Source organism: Hemitrygon akajei, chromosome 13 (assembly GCF_048418815.1).
Source record: "Hemitrygon akajei chromosome 13, sHemAka1.3, whole genome shotgun sequence".
NCBI classification, from domain to species: Eukaryota; Metazoa; Chordata; class Chondrichthyes; order Myliobatiformes; family Dasyatidae; genus Hemitrygon; species Hemitrygon akajei.
This window is the reverse complement of record NC_133136.1, coordinates 37,273,924-37,298,234: the sequence shown is the minus strand read 5'-3', so window position 1 is coordinate 37,298,234 and position 24,311 is coordinate 37,273,924. Positions and strand designations below refer to the sequence as shown.

Genomic DNA, 24,311 nt, shown 5'->3' with positions numbered 1-24,311 from the left:
TGTGGTTTACAAAAGGTCATGCAATATATTTTATGGGAAAACAGGTTTAAGAGAAGAAGAAATTTAACCCAAATTCATTTATACTTCATAATGCAACAAGTTATTAAATATAAAACTTACGTCGATGCCCAACCCATTAAAGGATTTTCCCAGCGTTCCCTTGTGTCAAACTCTATTTTCCATAGTTTTGTGTTGTTTGTGCCAGACTGCATTGCATTCCGTGCTGGAACAAAAATCCTCACTTTCCGTGTTCTGACTTGGTCTTCTGGAACACCAGTTATTGGACTGATATCCTAGATGTTAGAAACAGAAGATGGTAAATCACAAATTCCAAATACACTGATCTTACTCTGTGAGCTCTTCTCAAAACAGGATTCTGCATCACTCAAATACAAAGGAGGTTTGCAAATCATTGCACATCCAAAGCAGCATGCAATGAACCTTTAACTATCTTATCAGGAAACTGTGATAATTATGGTATCTGTGGTATTGTTTAAACTTTTTCTACACATCAAATGAGTAGCAGCTGTGTTTTAACAATGCAAGAGTCAATATCACCACAGTCACAGCGAACATTGTATTATTTCACATTGGTTTTAATTTTTGTTCTGTGACATTTTGGCTTCCTATCTTTTTATATCTTCTGTAGTCTTCATGTTTTGAAACTGAAACTAGCCCAAGATTTCGGCTAGTAACTTAATGAATTCTCACTGCAGGCTATTAAAAAGGCCAGCTATCATTGTAATGATATAAACTATTTGTAATATATTTTCTTAATTTATTTAATGCAGCCTTGATTAAGGAAATAATTTTTTTCTCAAATCTGTGCATCATGTACAAGGGGGAAGAAATGAATGGATGCTGCTTATGAGCACAAAATTCCTTCATACTTCACTACAAATTAGAACTTTCTCTGGCATTGTTGTTGATGATGGTTTTGAAAGCAGCTTCAAATTTGAAATGTCAATTAAATCATCATAACGGAGAATAATCAAGGTGAGCAGAAGGAAGGAGTGTCTTACACAGAAAACCAAAGATGAGTGAAGCAAGTCTAGAAAGATGCATGATATTACTTAATCACATATAGGTACTGGCTAAATGACAAACTAAACTATGTTTTTACCAGTTAACAGGTTAAAGAACAAAAACAGAATATTATTTCTATTACTGGATCCTTATCCAGAAGACAGGAAACATGCATTTGTGTCTAACCACTTCAGCAGGCAGCTGGATGAGGGAGGGAGGAGAAAGATGGCAAAAATGGTTAAATTCATTTAATTACGTTAAATCTGAAATATAAAAATGATTTAAACAATGATAAGCTTAATGAGCAGTCTTTAAAACCTCTCCAGTTCACTATTGATCTTCAAAGAAGAAGGGACTTTCTTACCTGGCCCTCATATACAATATATACAACACCAATTTCAATGATGTGATTGACTTTTAATTGCCCTCTAAAATGGCTCAGAGACCAAATTGGGTCGGGGAGCAATTAGAGATATATAATAAATGCTAGTCTTGCCAGAAACATGCTCATCTCATGAACAAGCATTAATTTAAAAAATACAGGGAGCAACTCAGGAAAAATTATCTTCTAATTTATTGCAAACAAATTATCTTTCTCATCTATATATTTTGCTGCCAAGGCCAAATTCACAAACTCTCTTTTGCACAGGATAAAAGGATCTGTTAAATCTTATGATCCAGTGCTCATCATGAAAGTTCTTGTAGAATGAAAAAATTACCAGACTTAAACAATTAACATATGTTTAGTTTTTACTGTGCCAAACATATCCTTCTCAAAATGAATAGAATGGAAAAAGATAATTGAACAAGCAACATAAATATTTTTGCTAGTCAATTTGGATATAAGAACTTCAAAATATTCTGAATACAGGTGGCCCCCATTTTCTGACACCTCGCTGTTACGAAGACCTACATTAGTTACCTGTTTTCGCTAACAGAAGGTGTTTTCACTGTTACGAAAAAAGGCAGTGCGCGCCCCAAGCAGCCAAGCTCCTCCCCCGGAACTGCATTCTAGCCGCCATTGCTTAAGCATGTGCCTGTGAGCATCTGTGCTTTATGTCGACTTATTTTGCGCATCTGTTAGCAAGATGAGTTCTAAGGTATCGGGAAAGACTGAAAGAGCTCGTAAAGGTATTATACTTAGCGTAAGACTAGACATAATTAAGTGTTTCAATCATGGTGAACGAAGTAAGGACATTGTCCGCATGTTGAAACAAGCACTATTTATATGCAGAGAGAAAGAACCTTGAAAGCTGCCGATGTTACTGTTGGTTCTGCTCGTAGCAAAGTGGTCTCTCTTAGTCGGCAGCCAATAATGGATAAAATGGAAAGTCTATTGCTTGAGTGGATTGATGGGTGTACAAAGTGTGGTGTTCCATTAAGTTATCTTATACTTAAGGAGAAAACAGTCATCCTTTTTAATAAGCTGAAACTGAAAGCACTGGACGATGGTGATGAAAGTGTTGCGAAAGTGGAATTTAAAGGTGGTTTGATCGGTTTCCGAGGCGAGGGCAGCTTCATTATTTCTACTTTATATAGGCTCTGTATTTTTATGTGCTATTTGGTATGATTTGGCAGCTTCATAGCTTAAAGGTTACTGGAGAGACTGCTTACGCTAGCTACGTAGTGAGATTATATGCTACGTAGTTCGATTTTTGATACGCTAGAGCAGGGGTGTCAAACTCATTTTAGGTCACGAGCTGGATTGAGCAAAATGCAGCTTCATGTGGGCCGGATCAGTCGGACGCGTGTGAACGCAGCTTTCGTTGCCTCCGTTTTTTCAGCCTGCTCTCATATGTCTCAGTCTCTGCTATAACTACAAAGTGTTTCACTTTACAAATTCCGTTTCTTATGAAGAAGACTGCCGAGCAAGACTGCCGAATAAACACTAAAAACCCTGAAAACCTGGTACCTGAATAAACTCAGCATTAGCCATATCATACGCCATAGGCGCTTCGATTACTGGGGCCAGCTTTAATAGTAATTAGATATTATCTCGCGGGCCAAAGATAATTCCACCGCGGGACGGATTTGGCCCGCGGGCCTTGAGTTTGACATATATGCGCTAGAGCAACGATTTATCATATCATTCCTGCTTTTACTATATGTTACTGTTATTTTAGGTTTTATGTGTTATTTGACATGATTTTGTAGGTTATTTTTTGGGTCTGGGAACGCTCACAAACTTTTCCCATATAAATAAATGGTGATTGCTTATTCACTTTACGACATTTCGGCTTACGAACCGTTTCATAGGAATGCTCTACCTTTGGATAGCGGGGGAAACCTGTATTAATATTATTTCACCAAACTGTTCTTTATGAATATTAATACTTCACTTGTCTTTCGTACTCCCAGAGGGAATCGTCGTCTGCCAGTGAATAAACGGTTTCTTATAGAGTAACCAACCAATTAATGGAACCGATCAGAATCAGCAAAATTGTACACCGTTAGGTCCGATTGATCACAGAAAAATCCTCACTTTTCATAGGACACAACTGACTTGACTTTCCATCTATATTTATGCACACTTGTCAAATCTGCTGTCATTTATCAGTTCATTTAGCAAATGACTGTTTTAAAACAGCAAAATCATCAATCTTTTAAAAAAAATTACGTCTAATAAACAATAAAATTATAGGATTAAGAAATGGCACAACACATTACTAATTACTAAACATTTTTGTGAGGCCCTTTTGAATGTTGACATTTCTATTGACAAGATCAACCTTTTCATTTGTGAGTTATAAATGAAAATAATATCTGAGTAGGTCAACAACTACCTTAACTACAGAATCTGAAAAGCTATACTCTCTAGCTCATGCTGTAGCTAGACTCCGGTCTCCATCATTCAATTCCACAATCCAACTGAATGAATCCAGATAAGCATCTATCCTAAATGTGTTTTGATTTCTTGCTCTACAATGTGAGATAAGCAAATTACCCATTTTGTAAATATGGCGCTGTCAAGAAAAATAAGTGTTCTATCTAAAATTCTCTGGAAAATTGCATGCTAGTTAATACTTGCAAAGTAAAAACAACTGCAGGTGCTAAAAAAGGTTGAGTATATTCAGGCAGGCAGTATATTTGAGAGAGAGAGAGTGAGAGTGAACAAAATTCTAGTCTCAGAATACAAACAAGTTACTTTAATACCCATTGAAACTTAAAGCTTAGTTAAAATAACAAGTGAAGACATTCAAATGTCCACATCTAATATAATATAATCAGACCCACATCCACTTTTTGCCATAGGCGGACTAACCCTCTCTAAAAAAACAGTCCAATTTATACTCATTGGTGCCATTCATGACCAGTTATGGGAAAAGCAGAACTCTCAAGCAGCAGCAGTTTTAAAAATTTCTTTAATATTGATTCAGTTGACTTGAATCAATATTGAAGAAGTGTCTGAATGGACTCAAGTCTCTCTGGTGTGGCTGGAGTTGGAAACAAGATCAAGCTCCTTCAAAAATATGAATGAATAGGCTACGATTAGATAGGATAGATTTTGCACAATTCGTTCATGCTTTGCTTGGGGGTAATTATTCCCATACAAAATTAAATCCTGTTTCAGGCAAAATTTTAAAAAAAATATCAGTAAATTTTACTACTGGTATTTGCTGGAGTCCAATGTTTTGTACAAGGTTAGACAAACTCAGGATTGTTTACTCTGGAGCACTGGAGGATGAAGGGAAGCTTGACAGAAACTTACAAAATTCTGAGATGTAATAGATAGGATACACAATCAGAATTTTTCTCCTTGGATAGAAATGTTGAATACTGGAGAACATAGCTTAAAGGTGAGAGAGAGAAAAAGTTTAAAGAGGATGTCTGGGGTATTTTTAAAAAAATATATTTTTAATATTTTCAGGTACCAGGATTGGTAGTGGAAGCAGATATGATAGTTGAGTTCAAGAGGCTTTTAAATAGGTGCATGAACATTTATGGAATGGTGGGATATAGATTATGTGCAGAAAGAGGTTAGTTTAATTTGGTATTATAACCCAGATGTCATGTACTGTTCAGTTTGCAATACCTTCAGAATGCTACTGTAGTACCATGTTCACAACAAGCATATTGAGGTATGAGAGAGCTTCATGAAGATGCAATCTTAATGGTTTTACTTCTGCAATGCACACCAGAAATGCTATATGAGTTACTGTCATTGAAAACACAGGTCGTGTGTCTGAGCTGCTGGTCTTGCTGGAGAAGGATACAGAAGATCACAATTATAATCAAGTGGGGGTTCTGGGGGTAAACTCAACATCATGAATGGCAGTGATGTTTCACTCCTAAATGAGCTCAACGCCTTTTATGCTCACTTTGAAAGGGAGAGTAGAACTACAACTATGAGGATCCCTGCAGTATCCAGTGACCCTGTGATCTCTGTCTCAGAGGCCAACGTCAGCCTATCTTTCAGGAGGGTGAACCCTCACAAGGCAGCAGGCCCCCATGGATTACCTGGTAAGGCTCTGAAAACTTGTGCCGAACAGCTGACGGGGCTGTTCAAAGACATTTTCAATCTCTCACTGCTACAGTCAAAAGTTTCCATCTGCTTCAAAAGGGCAGTAATTATACCAGTGCTCAAGAGGAGCAAGTGTGAGCTGCCTTAATGACCATTGTCCAGCAGCACTTATGTCTACAGTGATGAAATGCTTTGAGTAGTTGGTCATGGCTAGAATCAACTCCTGCCTCAGTAAAGACCTGGACCTACTGCAATTTGCCTATCACCACAATAAGTTTACGGTAGACACAATCTCATTGGCTCCCCATGCAGCCTTGGATCACCTGGACAATACAAATTTGTATGTCAGGATGATGATGTCTATTGACCATAGTTCAGCATTTGACACCATCACTCCTACAACCCTGGTCTACAAGATTATGAGGGATATAGGATGTATAGTCAGTACCTGTTTCCCAGGACACAAATAGCAAACACCAGAGGGCATATGTACAAAGTTAAGGGAGGGAGGTTTAGTGGAGACATCAAAGGTAAGTTTTTTTTTTTACACAGAGGGCTGTGGGTGCCTGGAATGACTTGCCAGGGATGGTGGTGGCAGCTAAAACATTAGGGGTATTTAAGAGCCTCTCAGACAGGCAGATGGATGAAAGAAAAATAGAGGGTTACGGGGTAGTGTGGGTTTAGTACTTTTTTTTCGGGAATATATGGGTCGGCACAACATCGAGGGCTGAAGGGCCTGTACTGTGCTGTAGTACTCTAGTGAAAAGTTACAGAACCTGGTCCTCTACATCTCCCTCTGCAACTGGATCCTCAACTTTCTAACCGGAAGACCACAATCTGTGAGGATTGGTAATAACATCTCCAACTGCTGAGCGACAAGACCTGCATCGCATGTTGAAGGGGGCCCAGCTAGAGTCCATTATTAAAGATGAAATAGTGGTGTAGCGGTGTGCTACACGCAGCGCTAAAATAACGACACGGAGTCGGTAAACTGCAGTCAAAGAATAAGTTTATTTCAACTTCACAGTCTTGCTTTAAAGCCTGTCTCCCCCACCGGATACCTCGAGAGGCACGTACTGAAACCCCCTCAGGCTTTCTTCCTTTGTGCCTGCACTCTGGCTAATTGTCAGCCGGTTCGAGTGTGCTAGTAATTGGGTCGCCACATAACACCCCCCGCCCCCCCCAGAACCGGCGATACACCCCCCACTGTCCACAGTCTGGGCCGGACCCTGTTTGGGAGGTCGGCCTCTGTGCCGCGGTGCCGGAAACTCGACCGGTTGCGCCAAGTCCACATGGGCCGGTTTGAGTCGGTCCACCGTGAAAACTTCCTCTCTCCCCCCAACGTCCAGCACGAACGTGGACCTGTCGTTTCTGATCACCGTAAACGGCCCCTCGTAGGGCCGTTGCAGCGGTGGCCGATGCCTGCCCCGTCGTACAAACACAAACTTACAGTTCTGCAGGTCTTTGGGTACGCAGGTTGGGTGCTGCCCATGCTGCGAAGTGGGTATGGGGGCCAGGGCACCGAGCCTCTCACATAGTCTGCCCAGGACTGCTGCGGGTTCTTCCTCTCGCCCCCTTGGGGCTGGTATGAACTCCCCGGGAACGACCAGGGCTGCGCCGTACACCAACTCGGCCGACGAAGCGTGCAGATCGTCTTTGGGCGCCGTGCGGATGCCGAGTAGGACCCAGGGAAGCTCGTCCGCCCAGTTAGCTCCTCACAGGCGGGCCATGAGAGCCGACTTCAGGTGACGGTGGAAACGCTCCACCAGTCCGTTCGACTGTGGGTGGTAGGCAGTGGTGTGGTGCAGCTGAGTCCCCAACAGGCTGGCCATCGCTGACCACAGGCTGGAGGTGAACTGGGCGCCTCTGTCGGAGGTAATGTGGGCCAGTACACCAAAGCAGGACACCCAGGTGGCGATCAGTGCCCGGGTGCAAGATTCAGAGGTGGTGTCGGTGAGTGGGACCGCCTCTGGCCATCTTGTGAACCGGTCCACGATAGTCAGAAGGTGTCGCGTCCTGCGCGACACTGGCAGGGGACCCACGATATTCACATAAATGTGGTCGAAACGCCGGTGGGTGGGGTGGAACTGCTGCGGCGGGGCCTTGGTGTGTCGCTGCACTTTGGCCGTCTGGCAGTGCATGCACGTTCTGGCCCATTCACGGACCTGCTTGCGAAGTCCGTGCCAAACGAACCTGCTGGAGACCATCCGGACGGTAGTGCGGATGGAGGGGTGCGCCAAGTTATGAATGGAGTCGAAAACACGTCATCGCCAAGGTGGCGGGACGACGGGACGGGGCTGGCCGGTGGCGACGTCACAGAGTAAGGTCCTCTCACCTGGGCCTACGGGGAGGTCCTGGAGCTGCAAACCAGAGACTGCGGTCCTGTAACTTGGGATCTCCTCATCTGCCAGCTGTGCCTCTGCCAGCGCCTCAAAGTCTACCCCTTGGGAAAGGGCGTGAATGTTAGGGCGAGAGAGCGCATCCGCCACGACATTGTCCTTACCCGAGACGTGCCGGACGTCCGTCGTGTATTCAGAGATGTAGGACAGATGGCGCTGCTGGCGGGACGACCAGGGATCGGACACCTTTATGATGTAAAGGTAAGTGGTTTGTGGTCCGTGAACGCGGTGAAGGGCCTACCTTCTAAGAAGTACCTGAAATGCCGGATTGCCAGGTATAGCGCCAACAGCTCCCGGTCGAAAGCACTGTATTTGAGCTCGTGTGGCCGCAGGTGTTTGCTGAAAAACGCCAGGGGTTGCCAGCGGCCCGCGATGAGCTGCTCCAGTACCCCACCGACTGCCGTATTAGAGGCGTCCACTGTGAGGGTGGTAGGGACGTCCATTCTGGGGTGCACTAGCATCGCGGCGTTCGCCAAGGCATCCTTCGTTTGAATGAAAGCGGCGGCGGACACCTAGTCCCAGGTAATGTCCTTGCCCGGACCGGACAGCAAAGCGAACAGGGGGCGCATGATCCGGGCAGCTGAAGGGAGGAAGCGGTGGTAGAAATTGACCATACCTACGAATTCCTGAAGGCCTTTGATCATGGTGGGTCGGGGGAAATGGCGGACCACATCTACCTTAGCGGGCAGAGGGGTTGCCCAGTCTGTGGTAATCCTGTGGCCCAGGAAGTCAATGGTGTCGAGCCCGAACTGGCATTTGGCCAGGTTGATTGTTAGGCCGTAGTCACTCAGCCGGGCATAGAGTTGTCGGAGGTGGGACAGATGCTCCTGACGACTGCTGCTGGCTATGAGGATGTCGTCCAAATAGATGAATGCGAAGTCCAGGTCGCGTCCCACCGCGTCCATCAACCGCTGGAACGTCTGTGCGGCATTCTTCAGGCCGAACGGCATGCGGAGGAACTCAAAAAGACCGAACGGGGTGATGAGAGCCGTTTTGGGGACGTCGTCCGGATGCATCGGGATTTGATGGTATCTGCGGATGAGGTCTACCTTGGAGAAGATCCGTGCGCCGTGCAGGTTTGCTGCAAAGTCCTGAATGTGCGGCACAGGGTAGCGGTCCGGTGTTGTAGCCTCGTTCAGCCTGCGGTAGTCGCCGCACGGTCTCCAGCCCCCTGTCGCTTTGGGCACCATGTGCAGGGGGGAGGCCCATGGGCTGTCGGACCACCGAATGATCCCCAATTCCTCCATCCTCTTGAACTCCTCCTTCGCCAGTCGGAGCTTGTCCGGGGGAAGTCGCCGAGCGCGGGCATGGAGGGGTGGTCCCTGGGTCAGGATGTGGTGCTGTACGCCGTGTCAGGGCATGGCTGCCGCGAACTGCGGTGCCAGAACCGATGGGAAATCCGCCAGGACCCTGGTGAAGTCGTTGTCGGACAGCGTGATGGAGCCGAGGTGAGGGGCTGGCAACTGGGCTGCACCCAGGCAGAACGTCTGAAAGGTCTCGGCGTGAACCAGTCTCTTCCTGGGCAGGTCGACCAGTAGGCTGTGAGCCCGCAAGAAATCCGCACCCAGAAGCAGTTGGGCTGCGGCGGCCAGTGTGAAGTCCCACGTAAACTGGCTGGAGCCGAACTGTAGCCGCACCGGACGGGTGCCGTAAGTCCTTATGGTGCTGCCGTTCGCGGCCCGTAGGGGGGGACCCGGCGCCCTGCTGCGGGTGTTGTAACTCGTCGAAGACGCTGATCTCGGCACTGGTGTCGACCAAAAACCAGCGTCCTGACCTGCTGTCCCACACATACAGGAGGCTATCCCGATGGCCAGCTGCCGTAGCTATCAGCGGCGGCTGGCCCTGGCGTTTCCCGGGAACTGGCAGGGCGGGCGACAATGGCGGGCTTCTGCGCCCCACCGCTGGTGGTAGAAACACCATTGCTCATTGGGCTCCACACCCTGGACTCTGGGTTTAGCGGGCTTTGCGGCCGGGCCTGGACTGGTTTGCTGCTGGGAGCGTGGCCGGGTGATCAGTGAGATGGACGCCCCACTCCCCTTCTTGGCGTTCCACAGCACGTCCGCCCGGGTTGCCACCTTCCGGAGGTCGTTGAAATCCGCGTCGGACAGCAGCAGGCGTATGTCCTCGGGCAGCTGCTCCAGGAATGCCTGCTCAAACATGAGGCAGGGTGTGTGTCCGTCGGCCAGAGACAACATCTCATTCATTAAAGCTGATGGGGTCCTGTCTCCAAAGCCATCCGGGTACAGTAAACGGGCAGCTCGCTCGCGGCGGGAGAGCCCGAAAGTCCCTATGAGCAGGGCTTTGAATTCTGTGTACTTGCCGTCCGCCGGGGGAGACTGTACGAACTCCGCAACCTGGGCCGCTGTGTACTGGTCGAGGGAGCTCACCACGTAGTAGTAACGGGTGTCCTCTGAGGTTATCTGCCGAATGTGGAATTGGGCTTCTGCTTGCTGAAACCATAGGTGAGGTTGTAGCGTCCAGAAGCTTGGCAGCTTCAAGGAAACCGCATTAAAGATGCGGCGTCAGTCATCTCCGGTCCAAAAACGTTTGGACCGTCAGGGTCACCAATGGTAGCGGTGTGCTACATGCAGCGCTAAAATAACGACACGGAGTCAGTAAACTGCAGTCAAAGAATAAGTTTATTTCAACTTCACAGTCTTGCTTTAAAGCCTGTCTCCCCCACCGGATACCTCGAGAGGCACGTACTGAAACCCCCTCAGGCTTTCTTCCTTTGTGCCTGCACTCTGGCTAATTGTCAGCCGGTTCGAGTGTGCTAGTAATTGGGTCGCCACAGTGGCATATTTAGATAGCAGTGATAGGATTGGGCTGAGCCAGCATGGTTTTACCAAGGGTAAATCATGCTTGACTAATCTATTGGAGTTTTTCGAGGATGTAACCAGGAAGTTAGACAAGGGAGATCCAGTGGATGTAATGTACTTCGATTTTCAGAAGGCATTTGATAAGGTCCCACATAGGAGATTGGTGGGTAAAATCAAAACTCATGGCATTGGAGGGGAAGACATTGACATGGATAGAAAACTGGTTGGCAGATAGAAAGCAAAGGGTAGCGGTGAATGGGTGTTTCTCGGAATGGCAGGTGGTGACTAGTGGGGTGCCACAGGGCTTGGTATTGGGACCACAGCTGTTTCTGATTTAAATAAACGATTTAGATGCAGGCATTGAGAATAACATCAGCAAGTTTGATGATGATACTAAGCTGGGTGGCAGTGTGACATGTGATGAGGATGTTAGGAGAATTCAGGGTGACTTGGATAGGCTGAGTGAGTGGGCAGATACTTGGCAGATGACGTTTAATGTGAATAAGTGTGAGGTTCTCCACTTTGGGAGTAAGAACAGGAAGGCAGATTATTATCTGAACGGTGTAAAGTTAGGTAAGGGAGAAATACAAAGAGATCTAGGAGTCCTTGTTCATCAGTCACTGAAGGTGAATGAGCAAGTGCAGCAGGCAGTGAAGAAGGCAAATGGAATGTTGGCCTTTATTACAAAGGGAATTGAGTACAAGAGCAAGGAAATCCTCTTGCATTTGTACAGGGCCCTGGTGAGACCACACCTGGAGTATTGTGTACAGTTTTGGTCTCCAGGGTTAAGGACATCCTAGCTGTAGAGGAAGTGCAGCGTAGATTCACAAGGTTAATTCCTGGGATGTCAGGACTGTCTTACGCAGACAGGTTAGAGAGACTGGGCTTGTACACGCTGGAATTAAGGAGATTGAGAGGGGATCTGATTGCAACATATAAGATTATTAAGGGATTGGACAAGATAGAGGCCGGAAATATGTTCCAGATGCTGGGAGAGTCCAGTACCAGAGGGCATGGTTTGAGAATAAGGGGTAGGTCATTTAGGACAGAGTTAAGGAAAAACTTCTTCCAGAGAGTTGTGGGGGTCTGGAATGCACTGCCTCGGAAGGCAGTGGAGGCCAATTCTCTGGATGCTTTCAAGAAGGAGCTAGATAGGTATCTTATGGATAGGGGAATCAAGGGATATGGGGACAAGGCAGGAACCAGGTATTGATAGTAGATGATCAGCCATGATCTCAAAATGGCAGTGCAGGCTCGAAGGGCCGAATGGTCTACTTCTGCACCTATTGTCTATTGAATTGTCAGGATGGAGCTCCCAGGACTGGACATCATCTATTCCAGCAGACTCAGGAGGAAAGCAATCAGCATAACCAGAGACACCACACACCCCGGCCACTCCCTGTTTGACCTGCTGCCGCCCAGCAAAAGGTTCAGGACACTAAAAGCCAGAACAAATAGACTGAGGGACAGCTTCTACCTTAGAGCTGTGGCCTCCATCACACCACTCCCACAGAACACTGACTGAAACTGTGAGCACACACAAGAACTCAAATACCTGCACTAACAGTACTTTGTGCATTATTATGATATTCTGGTGCTGCTGCTACTTATCTATTTAATACTTTTTTTTATTACTGTCTTGTTTTTATCTACCACTTTGTTTGATTGCCTGAGAGGAAGCCAAACAGAGTTTCATCGTACCTATGTATAATGACAATAAAGATCATTCAATTCAACTCACTGACAATCAACACTGGCACAGCTCAGGGATATGTGCTTAGGCACAACACAAATATCATCTATAAATTTGCTAATGGTACAAGCATTGTTGACAGAATTTCAGATGGTGATGAGAGGGCATACAGGAGCGAGATATACCAGCTAGTTGAGTGGTGTCGCAGCAACAACCTTGCATTCAATGTCAGTAAGACCAAAGAACTGATTCTGGACTTCAGAAAGGGTACGTCAAGAGAACACAGACCAATCCTCAGAGGGATCATAAGTGGAAAGGGTGAGCAATTTCAAGCTCCTGGGTGTTAATATCTCTGAGAACCTAACCTGGTTCCAACATTGATGCAGCTATAAAGGCAGCAAAGACAGTGGCTATATTTCATTAGGAGAAACACTCGAACGTTTCTACAGTTATATTGTAGAGTGCATTCTCACTGGCTGCATCACCATCAATGTTCCCTCTAATTTGCAATGACCAGTGTACGCAAAAATCTTGTGCTATGCAATTTTTTGCCCAGTGACGTGTACTGAATAAGTTTCTTCAATAAAAAGTATAAATAAGCAAATTCTAAAATCTGCAAACCATCGCCAGCTCAACACTGTCAACACTTTCCGCATCAGAAACTGGAAAAGGAAATGCAATACTTAACGTGCCAACGAGGTAGAGGGTTACAGCCTTTTGTGCGCAGTTTAAATTCGTTTGTGCGCTAGTAGCAAAATGTGTGTGTGCATGCACACATGCACAACTTAGAGAGAACATTGATCACTGCCTGGTATAGGGTGTGGGGGGTTCTACTGACATAATCAAAGTAAGGTGCAGAGAGTTGTAAAATTAGTCAGCTCCATTATGGGTATTAGCCTCTATAGTATCCAAGACATCTTCAAGGAACAGTGCCTCAAAAAGGCAGTGTTCATCACTGAGGACCCCCCACCCAGGACATGCCCCTTTTCTCATTGTTACCATCAGGAAGGAGGTACAGAAGCCTGAAGGCACAAACTCAGCAATTCAAGAACAGCTTCTTCCCCTCTGCCGTCCGATTTCTGAATGGACCATGAACAGCACCTCACTATTTTAGTTTTGTACTACTTATTTGATTTAACTATTTAATATACTGTGAGTCACGGTTTATTTTATATCTTATCATGTATCGCATTGTATTGCTGCCACAAAGTCAACAAATTTCATGACATACGCTGATGATATCAAACCTGATTCTGATTCTGCGAGCAAGAGGTAAACCTGCAAGTTAAAGACAGCCCACAAAGCTTAATTTCATAGACTGAGACATACTGCGACAGGACACCATTAAGGATCATTAAAGCAAGACTCGCATTTGTCGCAAAGGAGAGATTCTGATGAGGGGCCTGTACAATTGATAGCATAAAAGAATTACACTCATCCACTAACATGCACATTTAGATGTCTATATGCAAAATCCCAAACAAAATCATGAAAAGGTGCAATAACTAAGAGCATTCTGGAAAAGCTTTCCATTTACATTTTTATCATGCAACATACATAAATGTTGATGAGGATGGGTTTTGTTACTAGCTTTCCAAAGTTATGTTTTTCTAGGAAGAATGGGGAAAAAGAAGTTAGAAAGACGTAACCGTTTTGCACAGTTAAATTTATTTATATATGAGTTATTGCTATAAATTTAAACAATTCATTTGTCTAGATTAACCAGCTTGTTGCAGTGATTATTTTCCTGTAGAAGGTTGTTTAATTTATTCCTTTCCCTACTGATAATTTTGATAAACTTCACCTGGTTGGTGTGGGAGCATTTTTTTTTAAAAAAAGGACTAGTTGTAGAACCAGTCAAACTGTTCACAGCTTTAGTCTATAGCCATGTCAGTGGGTCTCCTGGGAAATTAATGTCCCCTGCACCCATCTGCTTCCCAAATGTGCTGTCTACCCAGTCTAGAAATTATCTGAAGTAAATAATACGCAAGCTAGTGAATCTAGTAATGAATTGCTTGCTAAAAAACACCACCCCTGTAAATCTACCACCAGAAACCTTGCATAGATTAGGTGCCTTTATCAAGTGCGTGTGTTAAACAAAACTAGAGAAGGAAATCTAACCTGCAACTTGAACAGACTGACTCGAAGTGAATGAGAGGGCCTTCCCTGTCAGATCTTTCCTTCACAGTAGGAAGTCTTACTCCCTATTTATACTATACTGGGAATAACAATAATCCATCCCTTTATGTACTGTGCATTTGCCAAAGTCTGGAAAGGGATGCAATGGCCCTTGTTAAGGTTTGCTCTGAGCAGGTGTGTTACAGAGGACTCTCTGGTCTAAAAGCTGCTACTAGGGATGCCTACAAAGATAAACATCAGCTGGTGCTGGAAAATCTTCAACTAAGTGAAAGATGCGCTTGGGTCTGCCAGAAACCTGTTGGTCTTCTGCGTAATGAAATCTTGGTAAGTGAACGTTGCCAATTGGCACATTCTCGGATGCATGAGTATGTGCGGAGAGACAGACTGAACCTCAGTGCAGCCATTACAAAGGTTCTGTGGAGAAGGACCACAATTTAAACTCCCACCACCACTGGACACAGAGGAACTGAGTTCTGTGTAATCCAGCTTTTGAAACACTTCATACATTAAAGAGCAAACATGAGTGCCATTGATGCATTGCAAATGGAATGTACTTAACTTGAACACAATGAATATGAAGATAGACACATACTAATTATTTTGTAATTCCTCTGTATATATTTCTATGAATAAAGTACATTTTTTAACATAAAAATAGCCAGAATATTGATCTCTTTATACAAAGATGCAGCTGCAACGTGGATGAGAGCATCATCCATCTGGAAAGAAATGCAACAGTCATTGTTGAGAGTTACCTTGTGCAGCACACAACTTAAGACTCTATGCTCCACAGACTCCATGTTTACTGAGACTAGCAACAACTGCCATTGGATGAAAAATGTACTTTGATCTACCCAAAACCTGCTAATCTTACAGTGCAAGAAGCAGTCAGCAACCATACCTTTCTGCATGCTGAGAAAAGTACTGAAGCTTGGTGTAGCCATTACAAAGATGATGGTAAAAGGACACAGATATTGCACTCCTTTCATTTCACGCTGTGGGCTTGGACCATAAGGCACAAGAGTAGAATTAGCCCATTTGGCCCATTGAGTCTGCTCTGCCATTCCATCATGGCTGATTTATTATTCCCCTTAACCTCATGCTCCTGCCTTCTTCTCTGTAATTTCTCAAATGTCCTCTTTCTTTCAGGATCATGGTTTCCCTTCTGGCGTCATCAAAGATGCCCTCACCCGCATCTCCTCCACTTCCCGCACTTCAGCCCTCAACCCATCCTCCCGTCACCACAACAGGGACAGGGTCCCCCTTGTTCTCACCTACCACCCCACCAGCCTCTGGATCTAACACATTATCCTCCGCAACTTCTGCCACCTTCAACAGGACCCCACCATATCTTTCCCTCCCTACCCCTCTCAGTTTTTCACAGGGATCGTTCCCTCCGCGACTACCTGGTCCACACTTCGCTCCCCACAGAACTCCCACCCAGCACTTATCCCTGTAAGCGCAAATGCTACACCTGTTCCCACACCTCCCCCCTTACCACCATTCCAGGTCCCAGACAGTCTTTCCAGGTGAGGCAACACTTCACCTGCGAGTCTGCTGGAGTTGTCTATTGCATCCGGTGCTCCCGGTGCAGCCTCCTCTATATCGGCGAGACCCGACGCAGATTGGGGGACCGCTTCATCGAGCACCTCCACTCCGTCCTTCACAATAGACAGGACCTCCCGGTTACCACCCACTTCAACTCTGCCTCTCATTCCCATCTAGATATGTCCATACATGGCCTCCTCTACTGCCATGATGAGGCCAAACTCAGGTTGGAGGAGCAACACCTCATCTACCGTCTATGAACTTTGAATTCTCCAATTTCCGGTAATTCCCTCCCCCTCCCCCTATCCCAGGTCCCTCTCTGCCTCTCTCCCCTTTCAACTTTCTGCTCCTTTATTTCTACAGTTCTTTCATGCTTATCCCCTCCCCCCTTTATCTTTCCTCTGATTGGTTCTCCACCTAGCGCCTCTAGCCCTTCCCCCTCCCCTATTTCTATTACTGGGCTTCGGCCCTCTCTTCCCCCCCCCCCCCATTCTTGATGAAGGGTCTCGGCCCGAAACGTTAGCTACCCTTTTCTCACGGATGCTGCCTGACCTGCTGAGTTCTTCCAGCGTTGTGTACGTATTCTTTGATCCACAGCATCTGCAGTTGTATTTTTGTGTTTTTCTTCTAACTTTTGACACCTTTACTAGTCAAGAACCCACTTTAAATACAACCAATGACTTAGCCTCCACAAGTTATAAGCACCTCTGGTTTACTGGTTATGGAATAAATGAAATTTGAAATCATTGATGTAATGTAATTTATGCTAACAGATGGAACTCCATCTTGTACTTTGAATTATCACAGGAATGCATCGAATATTGCATCAGGCTAGAAAAAAGCTGCAGTGCAGTATCATGTATATGTTATAGCATTTCTATTTTGATAAAAATGCAATTCATTAGATTATTCCACATTTACTAGAAATAGTAATTTGTTAAAGATTTGCAACAGAACACATTATAACATTGCTGAAAACACTTGGCAGATGCAGCAGCATCTGGCCAAAGAGAAATAAAGTTAATGTTTTAGGTCTCAGACTGTTTGTTAAAACTGGAAAAAGGATGGGTAGAACAAAAGTTATATTTCTGATAGGGTGAGATCAGATGAACTTACGTAGCAGTGAGAAGTACATCATGCTTGATTGCTTATGTCTGTATTTTCTATCTTTTCCAGTCCTGACAAAGGGTCACATCTCAGAAACAGAAACATTACCGGTTTCTCTTTGCATCAAGGTTGCCTGGTCTGCTGAGTATTTTCAGCATTTTCTGTTTTTTTTAAAAAAAAAATTCAGATTTCCAGCATCTGCAGTTCCTGAGGCCTCTCCAAAAGATTAAGATGCATGGGATCAATGGTAAATGGGAAGTTTGGATTCAGAACTGGCTTGCCCATAGGAGATAGAGGTGGTCAAAGAGATTTATTCTATCTGGTGGTCCCTGATTAGTGGTGTTCTGCAGTGATCTATACTGTGATCTCTGCTGTTTGTGATTATCTAAATGACCTGAATGAAAATGGGTGGGTTAGTAAGTTTGTAGATGATAGAAAAGTTGGTGGTGTTGTGGATGGCGTAGGTGACTGGCAAAAAATACAGCAGGATACAGTTACAGATATGGGTGAGAAAAAGAAGATGGAGTTTAACTCAGTCAATTGTGAAGTGCTGCACTTTGGCACATCAAACGTAAAGAGACAAGACCCTTAACAGTGTTGATGAGCAGAGGGATCTGAGAGTGGCTACACAGATTGATAGGGTCATTAAGAAGGCATTTGGCATGCTTGCCTCTATCAGTCGAGGCACCAAGTCAGGAAGTAATGTCGCAGCTTTATAAAACTCTAGTTGGTTGCATCTGGAGTACTACATGCAGTTCTGGTTGCCTCGATTACAGAAAGGATGTTGAGGCTTTGGAGAGGGTGCAGAAGAGGTTTACCGGAATTCTGCCTGAATTAGAGGTTGGACAAACTTGGGTTGTTTCCTTTGCTGCGACGGAGGCTAAGGGAAGATCTAATAGAGACTTATAAGATAATGAGAAGCATAGATAGAGCAGGCAGACTATGTTTTTCCTAGGGTTGAAATGTCTAATAACAGATGGCATGTCTAATACCAGACAACATGCATTTAAGGTGAGAAGATAACTTCAAAAGAGACGCGAAGGGCAATTTTTTTTTTAATACTCCTGGAGAATGATGGGTGCCCAGAATATGTTGCCTGGGATGGTGGTAGAGGCAGATATCTTAGGGACTTTTTCCAGGGATGTTTAGATAGGTACACTGACCACTGGCTCTGCAGCCTTTAGTAGGCTGCTGGTGCAGAACTGAACTGAATATTCCTGGACTTCTGGTCTGACATTGATATTCTATGTGCTATTTGCTCGCAATTTGTTCTTTCTTTACGCGTTAGGCATTTGATGTTTTTCTTCGAACAGGTTTCATAGTGTTTCTTGTTTTGTGGCTGCCTGTGGGAGGATGAATCTCAAGAGTTATATTCTGCACACGTACCTTGATTATAAATGTACTTGACTTGACATGAATGCGAGACAAATTGACGAATATGGACATCGTGTAGGTACAGTTAGTAGGGAAGATTAGTTTAATTGGGCATTTCATTACTAATTTATTTGATTCCGCACAATATTGTAGACCGAAGGGCCTGTTCCTGTGCTGTACTGTTCTATTTTCTAAAATACATTATTTTCAACATCATTGCAGGTTCTACCTGTAAACTATAACTAGCACTAGCATCCTTCACACAGTTTTTGATGCTTACGTCTGGATATCCAAGTGGGAAAGAAGAGAATTGAACTACAAGCCATTGTTCGATTTGCAGTAAACTTCCTTGCAATATCTGCATTGTAAGAAAGCAACACAGTTGACTAATGTCATTAGGGATGATGTACATTGGGTTCAAATCACTTTCCAATTTATGACATGAGATATTCATTAAAATATAAATCATAAAAGCTGTGTGAATATGTAGTAGTATGGAAATAAATATAATACAATACTAATCTGCTATGCTTTTGGCTGAGTAAAATTAAGAATTTGTTACTTTGTAAGATGCAAAATAGCTGCCTAAAAGTACCAAAACTGCATCATTCAGATGACGGCTCTATGCAAGTAATCAGTGCAATTCTGATCTGGGTGCACACGCACGCGTTAGGATTAAAAAAAACCCTCAGTGTTGTCTTATTTATTCCAGTGGAAGTAGCTCCAACATATCGTCCTTCTTCAAAGCTCAAGTCTCCCCTCCATAGCAAAAACAATAATCTAACATTGCTTGGCACCAATCAGTTGTTCATAACCACAAGAAGTACAACATTTGTTCTTCAAATGCTCCCCTCATTACCATCCAGGGACCTAAACTGCCCTCCAGATGAGGCAAAGATTCACATGCACTTCCTTAAGCTTGCCTACTCCATTTACTGCCCCCCACACAGCCACCTGTAAATAAGAGGGACCAAGCACAGCCTAGAAAACTAACTTGCAGAGCACCTGTGTTTTGACAGCAATGGTCATCCAGAGCTCCTGGCTGCTTGACATTTTAATTCTACTTCCCATTCCCATAGTGACCTGTCCTCCCCCTTCTCCACTGTCAGGGCTGGACACAAAAGCAAACTAGAGCAACAACATCATACTCCACCTGAATGGTCTATAACCCAAAGGTGTAAACATTGAATTTCCAAATCCAAGTCACTTTTGCTCCTGGTCTCTCCCCGCTTCACTCTTTTTCTGATCCTCCAATTTGCCCCTCACTCTTTTCCATACATATTCCTCCATCATCCATTTTCACCTTCCACCCACCCTCACCCCCACAGTTGCATCCACCTGGATCACCTCCCCTCCGGTCTTCACCCCTCCTCTAATGGTTCATGTTATCACTTTCCTTACTTACCAGGTTCTAACACTGGTAGCTTTTATACTCAGTGGTCACTTTATTAGGTGCCCCCTGTATTTAAAGACGTGGATTCTGAATGAATGTTTGTGGTCTGCTGCTGCTATATCCCATCTAATTCAAGATTTGACGTGTTGTGTATTCAGAGATGCTCTTCTGGGCACCACTGTTGTTAACACATGGCCATTTGAGTTACTGTCAGTTTGAACCAATCTAGCCAATCTCCTCTGACTTCTCTCATTAACAAGGTGTTTTCACCCACAGAACTGCCACACACTGGATTCTTTCTGTTTTTTGCATTCTCCGTAAACTCTATAGAGATTGCTGTGTGTGAAAATCCCAAGAGATCAGCAGTTTCTGAGACACTCAAACCACCCTGTCTGGCACCATCAATCATCCCAGGGTCAAAGTCACTTAGTTCATATTTCTTCCCCATTCTGATGTTTGACATGAACAACTGAGCCTCTTGACCATGTCTGCATGCTTTTATGCACTGAGTTGCTGCACATGATTGGCTCAATAGATATTTACATTGAGTACATAATAAGGTGGCCACTGAGTTTATGCTCCCACTTAACACCTTCCTAGTTGTCACCAGTTGCATCCTCCCCTTCCCCACACAGATGCATTTCCCTTTTTCCTTTATCTGCCTTCATCCATTATTTAACTGCCTGTTTCTCCCAACCCTACTCCTTCCCTTCTCCAATTTGACCATGTCCCCCTTGATACATGCTGTTTTCACCCTCCACACTCAGTTCTAATGATCCAAAACATTAACAATTCCTTTCACTTTACAGTTGCTGCCTGACCTGCCACGTTCCTCCAGTGGACTGTTCTCTCAGATTCCATCATCTGCAGTCTCTTGTATCTCCTAGTGTCCACAATCACACCCGGTCTCTCTGCTTTTCACTGGAGCAATTTTCAGTTTTGAATTTAAGAAAAGAATTAAAGAATTAAACAGGTATGATGCAGCTATTTTTGTGTAAATCATAAAAAACTCTCAGAAACTCAGGAGAATCTGAAGTTCCTATTCAACTCAGGGAATTAGAGAAATTTCAACGATTCTGCTGTGGGCCATGCACTTTAGCAATGATATTCTCATCTTGAAATACCACAGAAATTTTGTCAGAAAACCAGCATATAGTTAAATAATCTTGACTTGCATTCTTTAATTGAAATGGTTGAATAGTGATCTGTTTGACATGTTTAAAATGCCAGCAGGCTTTGACTAGAGTAGTCTATTGAAGTCTATTTCATTATGAGAGGGAATCCAAAGCAAGAGGGCATAATTTTTAAATTAGGCTCTTTTGGGAATAACATCAGGAAGTACGTTTCACACAAAGGGAGGTGGCACTTTGAAAATATCCCTCTCCTTATAAAGCATGTTGCTTTAATTATACTTTGAAAAATCAGAACTAAAATTTTTATTGCAAAAGCATATCAAGAGGAAAGGTTCAAATAATAGATAAAACAGATCATCCCACACACCTAGTTTTTCCATTGACTAGATGAGCCACGAATCGAGTGAATGGAAAAATAGGCATGTGGAATGATCAGCTTAGGCTTGCTACCAGAAATTCTATAATATGGCCTAAATAACTGAATATTGCTGTATCCTCATTTCCTCATTGCAAAGTTATTACTGCTTCCCTAAACCTTCATTTTATACATATTTAATAGTCGATTGTATTATTAGTAATAAAATCAGTTACATATTAGTAAATAACTTAAATACCATAACATCAATGTTTCTTCTACAAATTTGTTGCTGTGCATTTGTTGAGACTGTTTCTGTCGATGTTATTCGTTTTAGCATGCTATTACCATGACATTTTTCACCGTCATTTTCTATTGTGTTAGTATATCAAGTTTCAATCTTAACTGTTATAAATAATTAAATAGAATTTGAGACAATAAAGCAGCCCCCTTCAATTAAGGCCTGAATTCGATATGCCTATACAACAAAACTGATGCCGACCACAACGTTGAAAGTTAACCTTTAGTTACATTGGGATTTGTGCAATAAAAAGTAATGAGTCATCGAAACTAGAAGTTCCCATTCTTTCAGAAATAATTTATTGATGAATTCAGTGGTTAGAAGTTGATAACTTCGCGATGTGCTGTTAGAATTGCAGATTTCAAGCCGGTTTGAAGACAGAATCATCTTAGCTTACATCCATGGTTTCTACTTGCTGAAGGCAAGTAATGTACCGTAGCATAGCTGAGTTATTGCCAAAGTTTAAAAAAAAGCTTGGCATCTATCACATACTTGACACCTAATGGGCAAAGAAGCTCTAAATATTCCTATTCCCTGTAGGCCTAGTCAGTCTAGACAAGCTAAATTCTCAGTTTTTAAAATGCATTACAACACTCCATTGTGATCACCTCATTCTACCAACACAGACGCCATCCAGTAAAACTGGATTTGAAAATCTCCAGGAGCAATTTACAAAAAAAAAAGTAATTTCATAAATTATGTTCAAAGTCAATTTTTCGGAATATCATCTAAATAAAATGATAGAAAACTGAACCAATTTCATGATTAAAAGATAAGCAGGTGTTAAGGTCCATGACGCTTTTGAACCTATAGTGCTGCTTGTCAGTTTATTGTACAATAATGTTAATGAAACAAAGCTTCTATTTAGTACCATTTCTATATTAAAATAAAACTCATTCAAACCCAAAAATGCCCCCAGGTGTGCCTTGACAATCTGGAAAGGTCAAAATGTGCATTTTTATCATATAAATGATACTTTATAAAAAAAAAACATGTACTTTTGTAGCACCTCTCAGAAAAGTTATTTCTAGCCTCTTTCTTCTACAGTAATGACTTAATAAAATGACATCAATGTCAAATAGATGAACTACATTACCTGGGTGTGCAAATTACAAAATCTCTAGCACAGGAGTCAATTTAGCAAATACACTCTAAATAACTCAATAATTTTATTACGTCCTTTCCCGTTGTTTTATTCCATTACATTCACGCATGTATTTTGAGGTGACTATAAAGAGGCCAGTGTGGGAACCATAGGTGGGTGAGGTGCTGGCTGATTAGGTGGGCGGTTTGTGAGGTAATGTACTCCTTTCATCACTAATGTAGAATCTCTAGGTACACTTGATACCATCCTAAAAGTTCGTTGTCCCAGGTATCAGTGAGGATACTGCAGCTTTCTCTGAGGAAGATTTAAATAAACCTTGCATCTTTTCCTATGTCTGCCTGGTATTCCTTCACATAATAGACCTCTGAATATATTGTCTGTTTCAGTCTATGGTATCAGGCTTGTGAGTGATGTTGCAAACTAAGTATAATTGAGGCCTCCATACAGGGAATGCTGGGCTGAGAAAAGAAACTGATTTGATTCAATTAACTTTCTAATGAAATTGGAGAATTTTGTTTGAGATCTTGATCTTCAAATACTTTTCCTTACTCAGCCAAAGGCTGTCCTGACACATTGAAGGCAGGAGTGAATTTCATAAATGATGTGACTCTGCCATTACATGGCTCCTGAGATATTAGAAGTGGTCCATGTTTTCCCATGTCCCATCATGAATTATTTTGTTAGATGGCAGTCTGAAAGACTGTAAAGATTCATTGTATAGGAGATGTTGAGTACCAGGGCTTTTCATTTGTACATTTTAATTCAATAGCAACAGTGGCTTGGAGTTTGGCTTTAGGTAGGTGCAAATGCAAGCACCATTCCCATACGGCAGCATTACTACTGAAATTCGGACAACCTCGTTTATAGAACTTGGTCACGATAGTTTCTCATTAATTCTGAAGATTAGCTGCACTCTGTGGGTGGGTAGTTGAAGACAAGATGCAAACGTATCAGCAAGAATGATTGAAAAAAAGTGTTAGGGGAATGACGCAGCCTTGTTTGATACTGATTTTCATCAGGAATGGTTCTACTGTATATCTTCTGATTAGTGATATGGCTTGAATACTTCTGTGGAGCAAGTGTCAAGATGGAAATGAATTTCTACAGGCAGCAGAATCTGAGAGGTGTATTCTGCAGGCCCTCCAAAGACTTTTGAGATTAAAGACGACCATGTACACTGTAGTTAGTATCGCTTCCTATATCCATTATGAAGTTTTTAACATGAAGATCATGTTTACCGGATGGATGGAAATCACAATGCAAAGAGAAGCACCCAGATGGAGAGTCACCATCAGGCTTCTTAACTCCACCCAGTGGCTCTGTAATCACAGTCTGAAGCTTCAATCACATTGTGTAATTGAAGGAAGTTAGCAACAAAATGAAAAGCTCATCACTGGCTGAAGTCATAGTCAAAGTATTTCATCAATGACCTTGCTTAACTTCAACAACACCTTCTA

General features: G+C 43.4%; 1 protein-coding gene across 1 annotated transcript in view; it reads right to left on the bottom strand.

Moving 5' to 3' along the window:
• Positions 1-24,311, bottom strand: part of ndufs4 (NADH:ubiquinone oxidoreductase subunit S4) — a 109,006-nt gene that overhangs the window by 15,734 nt on the left and 68,961 nt on the right. Inside the window, exon 3 of the mRNA XM_073064400.1 lies at positions 121-293. Within this exon, the coding sequence (XP_072920501.1) occupies positions 121-293 (173 nt within the window). The remainder of the gene's footprint in view (positions 1-120; positions 294-24,311) is intronic.